The sequence below is a fragment of the Hydra vulgaris genome, chromosome 04, assembly GCF_038396675.1.
Source record: "Hydra vulgaris chromosome 04, alternate assembly HydraT2T_AEP".
Classification (NCBI taxonomy): domain Eukaryota; kingdom Metazoa; phylum Cnidaria; class Hydrozoa; order Anthoathecata; family Hydridae; genus Hydra; species Hydra vulgaris.
This window is the reverse complement of record NC_088923.1, coordinates 28,470,810-28,482,500: the sequence shown is the minus strand read 5'-3', so window position 1 is coordinate 28,482,500 and position 11,691 is coordinate 28,470,810. Positions and strand designations below refer to the sequence as shown.

The 11,691-nt window shown below is 28.8% G+C and overlaps 1 protein-coding gene across 6 annotated transcripts in view; it reads right to left on the bottom strand.

Annotated features, from left to right (window-relative positions):
* Nucleotides 1–11,691, bottom strand: part of LOC100201871 (dynein regulatory complex protein 1) — a 144,716-nt gene that overhangs the window by 93,089 nt on the left and 39,936 nt on the right. For all 6 annotated transcript variants that reach the window (XM_065795986.1, XM_065795984.1, XM_065795987.1 and 3 more), the window contains exon 5: nt 6,238–6,294. In XM_065795986.1, the coding sequence (XP_065652058.1) occupies nt 6,238–6,294 (57 nt within the window). The remainder of the gene's footprint in view (nt 1–6,237; nt 6,295–11,691) is intronic.

The following is an 11,691-nucleotide window of genomic DNA, read 5'->3' as shown; positions in this document are numbered from 1 at the left end:
AAGTAACATATTTGTTGACAAAAGAATCATTTTTTACCTTCCGTACTCCCAAATGCAACAATTTATAGAACTATATATATACATATATATATATATACACACACACACACATATATATATATATATATATATATATATACATACATATATATATATATATATATATATATATATATGTAAATTATGTTAGTGTATTTTACAAATAGAGTGCTCAATGTTCTTAAAGAACAGAGCAATAATAAATTAGTAAAAAACATATATATATATATATATATATATATATATATATATATATATATATATATATATATATATATATATATATATATGTATGTTTATATATGTATAATTAATTGAAAATAAAAAGTTAGCTTTTATGTTTTTTCATAGTACTTTGTATAAAATGTAAAAACAGTGAACCTTCATTTAAAATTTTCCTTTAAAATTCTGAAAGCAAGATTAAAGTTTGAAGCATAAGCACATTTTTAATTTCTTTGTAATTTCACTTAAAACATTAATGAAAATTATAAGGAAACAATTTTTTAAAACAGACGCTAATTTTTATTAACTTAAAAAATTAAATCATACTTTTTTTGATATTAAATACTAATACTTAATAATTTTTTAAATATAAAACTAATAAGTATATTTAAGATCAAAACTAATAACAACAATGTGAAAAGTTGGATTTTTGTAGTATAAAACTAAAGGTAAAAACAAATAACAATGTTAGAAGTTGGATTTTGTTTTAGTATAAAACTAAAGGTAAAAACAAATAACAATGGTTTTAGTTTTTTCAATTATTCAATTTTTATAAACTTAAATTTTTTACATTAAAATTTTTTTTATTAAAAAAATTATAAAAAAACGTTTATTGAACTCATATTAAACTTATTAAATTTTATGTTTTTAAGTTAAAGATTTTGAATAAATATGCTCAGTTAGAAAGCATTTTAAGTTTGGTTAACAAAAGTTATGTGTGAAGTCAAAAGTTTGGGTTGAAAGCTTTTATTATTTTTCAAAGGGGTTTTTAAATTCTAAATTTTAAAACAAAAAAAATAACTGCCCTGCAAGCAACAAATTTTGCATTTTTCCCAAATGTGCGGGCAAAAGGAAAGTTTAACAAGAAAGAGTCAACTTCACCTCTGCAAAACAGGTCTTGCTCATGTTACTAAAGAAGTTACTCTACCAAAAATGTTTCTTCTTTCGATTTTAATAATAAAGAGTTGATTCAACCAAAAAGTGTCAAAAAGTTCTATGCTGATGATGAGATAAGTCAAATGAGGAGAAACTATTTAATTTGAATAGCATCAAGAGGTTATTTTTATTTAGCATATACATTTTGCTATGTGTTTGGAAAATTTATAAAAGTATGATAGGTCAAGCAAGTGGGATCTCCAAGGTATACTTCAGCGTGTTTGTCAGGGATCAGGACAAGTCATTGGTATTTCATATGTGAATTTTGCAAAAGAAGTAATTTTTTTCATCTTTATTAATTCACAATGCATGCTAGCAAGCAAAACCAATATAATTGATATAAAAATCTGTAGCATGTTGTTTCAAACAACAAAAGAATATATAGGCTTTTTTTTTTTGTTTAGAAACAATGCATTGAAAAGGATATATTGCCATTTTTTTTGTTTAGAAATAATGCATTGAAAAAGATATATTGTCATTTTTTTTGTTTTGAAACAATGCATTGAAAAAGATATATTGACAAATTTTAAAAAACTTTCTGTCCTAACAATTTGATGTCTTATTTAACACTGATACTTTAGGCATCTGGAAAGCCATTATATTAATATTCTAGCATCAAGGCTTCAATATTCAATGCTACAAAAAGTGCTGATAGCTTAAAACTAGCAACATTACAATGCTGCTAGAATGGATTGATTTTCATGGCACAGCTTCAGTACATTCCTTGTGAAGATTTAAACAGATTATAAACAGCGTTGACACTATTATTAACAAGAAGTATAATGCAGAGTTGGATGTTTTAAAAAACAATGAATTTAATTCAACTGGATCATGAAGATGTATAAATTAGTGTAAACTGCAATCTGCAATTTCCTCCTAAAAGATTTTTTATGATCTATGAGTCTCAGATTTTGCTGATTTTTACACCCATCAAAGTTTTTAATAAGTTATGAACATCCTCAAAATTTTATTATCTAATTCCAAACCAACAAAAATTCACCATTTTTAAAAGTGGTTTTGGCATTTGTTTCTGTTCTGTGTGCAACGAATTGAACATTTAACAGTGATTTTAGGCTAAAAATGATAATGTAATGTTTCAATTAGACATGTTTTGTATGCCATTATAATTCAACACTTTGTATCAGATGATATTAGTGAACATAAGTAAAACATTTAACTTAAGAATCAATTTTATTTCATTATTAACACCTGATGACTAAAAAATGAGACAACTTTAAAATTGTTATTATAGCCATAGTTACATAGTTATCAAATTTAATTTAAAATAAATATATAAACAACTATATGATATTTCATGTAGTAGCCTCCTCATCTGTAGTGGTCTTCTGGGCCTTGGGGAGGTGAAATAACAAAAAAAAAAAAAAAAAAAAAGAAAAAAAAATTTCAAAAAATATATTTATTGGTTTTCAATAACATCATTAAAAGCAATTCCACATAGACGAACTGAAGTCATTGAGGCAGAACATTTTGCCACTTCCGGATCCATTTTGTTAAGACAATTCACAATATGCTATTTGAGTTGAGGAATGCTTGCTGCTTGCCAATTATCCTCGTAGACTAAGCGTTTCAACTGACCCCAAAAGTCCTCAATTGGTCAAGCTTTTAGTACATTGGGTGGATTTTTTTAACCTTTGGCAGGTATTTGATGTTATTGGCATCAAGAAAAGAAACAACTTCATTTGCATAGTGCAAGCTAGCTAAATCTGGCCAGAACAAATACTCTTCATTTTTATAATGTTCATCAATGAAGGGTATTAATCGCTTGCGGAGACATCCGATGTATGCTTGTTTGTTGATTGCCTGGCTACTTTAAAAAAACATTGGTTTTGAAGTCCCTTTGGGCAATATAATCAAAGAGACTAGCACCTTTTCCTTGTACTTCTTCTTTCTTTTGATTTTGACGTCGCTAGTTGTAGATGACATGTCGCTAGAATAAAAGCCATCGTTGCCAGCCAATGTTGTATTTGCATATGTGAAATAAGATTCATCATCCAAGACAAAATCGAAATTTCTAAAATATATGTGCTAAAATATATGTGCGATATATGTGCCGACATAAAGGTTTGATTCGAGCTAGTTGGCTTTCGCTTCAATGTGGATTCTTTTTCTTTTTGTAATATCTAATATTCGTCTTGTTTTTAAGAATTTTAGATATATACGATTGGTCACAATCGAATCTTCGAGCTACTTGTTGTTGTGAAACACTGTGATGATGATCAAATACCCTTTTCGATTGGTCTATGTGCTTTTTGTCCATTTTTTCGCCTTTAGACCACTTCCTTTTTTTTGTTGATTGCCTAAATTATTGTCTACACGTTTTAGAGCACGATATATGGTCGCTTTCGATGCTCCTTTATCTAGAAAGTGTTTTACTGTGAAGATTTTTGGCTTTTCCAGATGCAAATTTCTAAATTGGCAAATGCATTTTCTTAGGCCTTCTTGCAAACTTGTTTTATACGGAGCCATTTTAATTAATATTTAAAAACTATAATATAATTTTAATAGAGTATTAAATTCCCTATAAATATACTAATTTATTTCAATTGCATGATTATGAATAGCATACATAAATTGATTTAAATTTTGTTTCATTTTTTAGTCATCAGGTGTTATCAAGATTTATCAAATTATAAAATATATCTTACAAGGCTTGATTTGAAACTAACTGGCAAGAAAGAAGTTGCATCTGAAACTGAATGTATTTTGGAAAATGGCAGGAGTTCAAACAAAATAAAAAAAAAAGAAAAGAATGATACTGCATCTGATACATCTTAGAGAGAACTTGATTAAAAATGTAAACAAAAAAATGTTATAGACTCAACTTCTGAGTTTTACTAATAAGTTGTCAACTCTGTTTGAAATTGCAGCATTAAATGCAGAAAATTTGATAAGAAAAGATACCTCTCGTGACATCAATAGTCAATTATCAGATTTAGAATCTTCTGAAAAAACAATTTTTGAGCTCATTAGATAAGAATTATACTATGAAAGTAAAAAGAAAGCAGCAAAAAGAATCACAGAAAATAAAAACTATTAAAAAAGAGAAATCAAGAAAAGAAAATATAAAAAAAGATAGATCCAATGTACTGCCAGAATTTGGGGATGAAGAATCCAATAAAAAGAAAGAAATTGTTATTACTAGACAGAAAAAAAGATTAGGGTATTAAAAACACCCTAAAGTTTCTTTAATGGCTGATAGGTTGAATCTATCTAACAGAGAAAGATCTGGGATCATTTTAGCTGTAGCTGAAGCATTAGGTCACAATTTGGATGAAATATCTCAAAAAGCACTGCAAGCAGATCAGGTAATAAAATTCGACAGCAAGTTTCAGATGACATTAAAAAAACATTCAATCTCCTTTTCTGTGTTTATTTTTATGAATTTTTGAACTAAATAATCAATTTTCTTAAAATTCAACATAGCAATTATTGAGTTAATCAAAAACTTTAGAAATTTTTTTTTTTTAATTATAGTTTCACCCTGTTATTTCGTCATATTTTAGTTTTTTTTTTTGTTCAAAACACAGCTGACCCACCCAGCAAGACATTTTTTTTTTTTTGCAGAGTCAGAATCTCCATAAAGTTCTGCACGAAAAGTAACCTTGCCATTTTTGAAATTAAAAAAAAAAAAATTAAAACACCCTACTGGTTTACTTAACCGGAAGTCTCAAAAGATATTAAGAGATGTTTATCAAGAATGTTGCCAACTTGCTATGCAATTACTGAATGCAAAACAAATAAATGTACAGTGGCGTAAACCTGGGGTTTTCCATCATGCTAGATGGATGTGTACAATTTTGTACACATCAAAAATGTTTGCTTTTGCTGAATTGGCAGAGTATGAAGAAAGTTATATAAAAAATTATCACGGTTTTGTAAATTTACAATGTTATTTTATCTAAAAATGTGGCTTACATGTACAAACACAATTGATGCATTATTCAATGACTTGGAATTCTACAAAAAAATGCTTCTTTATAAAAAAATTGCTGATGCTGTCCTCAAAACATTTAATTGGCATCAAAATCAAACAACATTTTAAATTTATTTAGATATTCAAATAAAGATGGTGGTTGGTTAGCCCGAAAAATTCTTTCATAGATAAATAAACGAGCAATTCAAAAACTAAATTTTGGAAAATTTAAACAATGTTTTAATTTACATTACTAATACCTTTCAAATGTTTTTATTTTGCTGTCATAATTTAAAAAAAAATGATTTTAATTTTAGATTTCTTTATATTTGGTCCCAGTTTAGTCTCAGTTGGTGTAAATATTTTCAATTTATAACAATTTATTTGCTTGTTTATCATAAAAATAAATTTTAATGATAAATTTTTTTAGTTATAACTAAAAAGTATAGTTCTAAAAATTCATTATTTTAGGCAGAAAGATATCATGATCAAGGGGTTGGGGTAGGGTGGTGGTGGGTTGTATCATGGGAATGAGGGGGGGGATTGGGTTTCTTATTTGGTGAATTTCTTTTGAATAAATTTTTATTTGGTTTTAGTATAAACAACTATATATAAAACTATTTAAAAATATGAACTTAGTTAAATAGATTAATAGATATATGTAAGAAGTTTATTTGGGATCATTTTAAGGAAAACACTTTAAAAGGGTTGAAATCGGGGTCATATATTTTTTTTGAAATAACATGTCATTAGGTTTTATTAAACTAAACTAAACAAGAAAATTGTTAAAAATATAAACATAGTTGATTTTAGTCCTTTTTAACAAAATTTTAGAAAAAAAACAACTAAAAAAAGGTGGTGGTGGGGGTCAATAACAATAAATATATAATATATTATAGAAAAATACTGTTTAATCTAGAACTTTTGATTCTTAGAGATAATCACTAATAATGAGATAATCACTAATAATGAGATAATCACTAATAATGGTCATTTATGTATTAAACTTTTATCTGGATTAAACTCAATCTTTATCTGTATTACAAAAGCAACCGTTGCTTGCAGTTTTGTTAAAAATGCTTTTACTTAAAACAAAATTTACTTACTTTATGCAAACTTTGAGAATCCTCATTTTTTAACAATACATCCCATTTATTCACAATCTAAATTATATAGAATTAAGTCAGTTATTTTACAATATGATACAATATTAATGTTACATTCAAATATATATGCATGAAGCTTATAAGAGATTTACAAATAGGTTTGCTTTTCTGCTAAATGCATATCATCGATAGCTCAATGGTTTTGGGTACTGTTATCAGTCTTATTTTGGAGGGTTCAAGACATCCCCTTAGCATAATAAATTTTGAAATTTTTTTAATCGCCATTGAAATTTTTTTAATCGTCGATTTTTTTAGTTGATCACAAGATTTTATTTAAAAAATTAGTCTCTTATGGTATAAAAAATATAACATTTAAAAGGCTCAAAAGCTATTTAACAAATCACAAACAATATGTTTGCAATGAAAACTCGGACTCTCAGGTATTAATGAATATTACATGTGGTGTTCCACAATATTCCATACCACTTCTATTTTTGAAATATATCAATGATCTTAATAAATGTTTAAACTTATCAACAATAATCTTTGCTGATGACACAAACTTGTTTTTCATGAAAATACAAATACACTTTTTAATAACATGACAAACAAACTTAAAAAAGTTTCTAATTGGTTCAAAATAAGTAAGTTGTCTCTAAACATTGATAAAACTAAATGGACACTTTTTCATATACACTCAAAATAACAAAGGTTGTCAACTCTATTACCTGACCTTTTTATTGAAAATATAATTATTAAAAGAGAGAAGGTTGTAAAATCTTTAGAAGTATATATTAGTGAAAATCTATCCTGGAAAAATCACATTAACAGTACCTCCTCAAAAGTTGCAAAATCTATAGGTATTATAAATAAAGCAAGATAATTTTAAACAAACAACGATTAACACAGTTATACTATTTCTTTGTTTTAAAACCTAAAAATAAATAAGATTTATGTACAGATGAATATCTCAATATCCCTTTTTGTCGAAACAAATATAATCAATTTTGTATTTCTTTTTGTGGTCCATATCTATGGAATAAAATAGTTATACCTAATATCAATTTTTCTACTAATTTGAATTATAATTATTTTAAACAAAAGTTAAAAGAAACTATTTTTTCACGAGAAAACATTTTTATCTATTTCTAAAGATTAAATATTATTAGTTTTATTTTACACTGTTGTAAAAAATGACCAAAAACTACTTTGAGCTGACCCAAGAAAACCGCTTTGACAGGGTGAAACTACAATGTTTCCTGACTCCAAAAATGTAAAATTTGAAATCTAACTATTTCGTCCGAGAAAATAATTTTGATTTTTAGTTTTTAGTACTTTGCACAATAGGGCAAAATGACAGCTTTTTAAATTTTGCATTTTTACAGCATTCAAAAACTCTTCAAAATAAGCATTTATTACTCCAAAACATAATTGTCTAAAATTCACTTGAATAATAGTTTATTCTGACACAACTGATATAGTTTTTCATTAACAAGATGGAAATAATAAACACTTTCTTAAATAATTCTTTTAGTTATTTTAAGCCAAAACACAAAAACAACCTCTTGATTCTAAACACATAAAGAGCAAATGGTACATAAAATTAATTCTTCTCAATATTTGATTCTTCACAAATGCTTGCTGTTGTAGTCCACAACACATGAAAGAAGCCTCTTTGCATACTCAGGATGATTGCAGTCTCTTTTGTATCTCTGCCAATGTGAGCTGAAATTATGATGCATTGATTCTGTTGCCTGCTCACTAAAGATCCCCAAGGGAGCCCTTTTGATCTCAATGAATTGCTTCACATGGAAGAAAACAGCATGAACTTTTGGAGTCACACTGATGTTCATGATTGCCAAATATGAGTCTCTGAAGCGATCAATTTTTTCAGAAAAGTCATCCTCCAGAACCATACTAAAACATGCTGTCACCACAGACTTAAACTTTCGAAGGGCATCAATGATTCCAAAGACTTGAAAAGCAGACTCAGTCTCTGCAATTCTTTGAAGGAGGTCAAGATTGCTGAGAAGCTTGTGACAGGCATTCCCTGCAAACTGCCCACCATGGTATGGTTCTTGTTGAATGTGGAGAGCTGAGGGCCACTTGACAACATTGGGCCAAACTTCTGTCATGGCTTTGTACATGTGATTGACCACACCAAGGAGAAGATGGAGTTCCATTAGTGGTATGAGCTCCAAGATGAGTTTGTTTTCAGAACCAGATAGCAAAGGCTCATGCACTACATTGCCAAAAGATCTTGCCTTTTTGATATCACCACCAGACTTAGCAAACTCTTGATAACAGGCAACAAGTGAGCCTAATGTCCTCAAAGATCCTGATTGAGAAAGATGCTTTGATTCTGTGTTGCACCAAGAGCAAGGGTGAGTACTTGCATGGCTCTGAAGGCCACAAAGGATGTTGGCAAGTTTCATGTCGCATGAGACAACAAAGTTGACTTTGTCTAACTTGATTAAAGACAAGATCTGCCTCACATTTTCAAAGTTTTCTGGTAGTCCTTCTCATAAAGCCACAAGCATTTGACGCTTTACACTACTGTCTTTGGCAGTCCTCTGAGTTAAAAGTTTTTTCCGTAGTGGTGACCTTGAATCACAGTGAGAATCCAACTCCATGATGCCAAGAGAAACTTTCAGAAATCCTCCACCTCCATCAATTCCCAACTTGATAATATGATTCTGGAAAACTCTTCGAGAAAGCAGGACTTCATTCAAAAGCTCGGCAAGATCCTTGCAATGCACAACCACAAAGTCAGTGGAGTTACTCTCTGATAAAACTTGGATGCTGGTTTGAGTAAAAAACTCAGACAACTGTTTGCCAATGGCTTCAAACTTAGCAAGAAAACTAGTCTCCACAATCTTGGTGTCACTGACTCTGTTGATGGTTGATGCCAATTTCTTCATGCCAAGGTTGGATAGTCATGTGTTTAGCTGAACTTGTACAAGATCTTCAGTTTTGATGCTGGGTTTAGGAAAAAGAGCTCTTGCACTTGAGCTTCCTAAAAATGAAATTATATTAACACTTTTTGTAATTTTAAGTTTTAAAATTAAAGGTATTCCCTCTGAACCTGCCATCTTTATATGTATATATAAAAGTATCACCTGTTTTAACTCCAAGTAGTGGGCCGCCTTTAGGATGCAATATTTTGACAGTACCACCAGGTGTGGAAGGTTTAGTAGAGATGACTTGAGTAGCTATTTGCTCTGCAGCGAGTGGATCAGCTGTAGCTAGCTGCTTGAGATTCTCTCTAAAAGTGAATGGAGTGCACTGATGTGGCAGACCTCTTCCAACTAGACTCAAACAATCACCACATCTTTGAGGGGTACAATCTTCCACAGGTTTAGAATAGTCCACTGGGCTCTTCTCATTCAACCTCAAATGTCCAACTTGACAAATAAGACAGTTGCAACCTTGATCTCTTGTTGGTGGTCTAACTTTTATAGATGAGAAAGAAAACAAAGGTGGCAGGTTAACATCTTTTCCTTCATCTTTTCTCCGAAGAATTGTTCGACATGAGTCACAAATGCTTCTTGGCACTCTGGTATCAGTCAAATCAAGACTTGTATGGTAATGCTTGAGGATCTTTTCAACAAGGAACTGTGTCAACTCTCGAGAGCACTTCTTCAGACACAAGACACAGACAGATTTCCGACAATCTTCATGATTTTTTGAAAAATTTGGCATTTTGAAATTTTTCTCACACAACTGATAAGTGAAACACTTTAAATAGTGACATGTTCACTGCCAATTCCCGGAATTTTTAGCTTGTTTACAATTTTGATGCAAAACTTAAAACAAACATGTTCACTGCCTATTCCCGGAATTTTCGGCTTGTTTACAATTTTGATGCAAAACTTAAAATAAACATGTTCACTGCCTATTCCCGGAATTTTTAGCTTATTTACAATTTTGATGCAACAAAATGTTTATAATATAGTTCAACCATGAAATTGTAGGGTAAATTTTATCTTCTGAGTTAAAATAAATACAAATTATACTTGCTATATAGACTGTTATGTTTTAGAGTAATAAATGCTAATTTTGGAGAGTTTTTGAATGCTGTAAAAATGCAAAATTTGAAAAGCTGTCATTTTGCCCTATTGTGCAAAGTACTAAAAACTAAAAATCAAAATTATTTTCTCGGACGAAATAGTTAGATTTCAAATTTTACATTTTTGGAGTCAGGAAACATTGTAGCTTCACCCTGTCAAAGCGGTTTTCTCGGGTCAGCTCAAAGTAGTTTTTGGTCATTTTTTACAACAGTGTTTAAATTTGTTAATGTATTTAACTGTAATGTATATAACGAAAATTGTAAAATTATACTATTTAAATACTGTTGAAACTATAAATGGTAAAGGACTTTGTGATAAGATCTATATGATCTTCTTGAAGCCCTTCTAATAGTCTTTCATTTATATTCTATGTATTGTAAAGAATTATTATAGTAATAAGAAAAAAAAATCTTGCCTATATATTTACAACAAAATATAAAGCAAAAAAAACTTTTAATTGTTAAAATAAAGTTATGTTTTCTCATATTATGCATATATTATTCATGATTGTTCCATATAGTGCCTGCAAACATGTGCTAAAGATGTTTACACTTACAGACAAAACAAACGTATGTAATGCTATATAAATGGAGAAACTAAGAAGATGACATAATTTTAGCAATCAGAAATTATAAAGAGAGGTCTAAAATCAAAGTTTCAAGTTTTCCACTTGCACGAGACAATACGTTTCATATTTTTTCAAACTTTCAATAAAAAAATTCTGTACAAAACAGTTTAAGCAAAAAAAGACTGGTAATTATTAGAAATGTTTTCTTATGTTATACCCATTCCTGTATAAAATGTTATATAAATGGATTTTTTACATTTGGATATAAAATATTTATTATCATTATATTATGTTATATTAGATGCTATGCAATAAAGCTGCGTTTATTTAGAGAACCCACTTGAAAATTGTTGATTAATTGCAATCTGTTTAATAGTTTACAGAATGGTTTGTTTTTCAATTACATGCATAAATTCGATAGATCAGTGGTTTAATGCTCTGTCATCAGTGTCGTTTTAGAAGGGTTCAAATCCACACCTTAAAACAATATATTTTCAATTTTTTACTATTTGGCCGTATATATTTATAGCAAAAAAATAAATATAAATACCTAATTACTTGAGCACATTAATAACATAAGTAACTCTATTATGAAATATGTATAACAAATCTCTTCTGGCATTTTGATGTTTCTAGAAATTTTAAGTTTTTTAAAATCTCTCATTCTTTCATTTGTTATAGTATATAATATCTTTATATATGTATATAATATCTATAAAATTTTAAAAGTGTTTTATTTCATATTTTAGAAAAATCAAAATAAATTAAAAAAAAAAGAAAGAAAGGTGCCAGAGGTAGGATTTGAACCATGGCGCT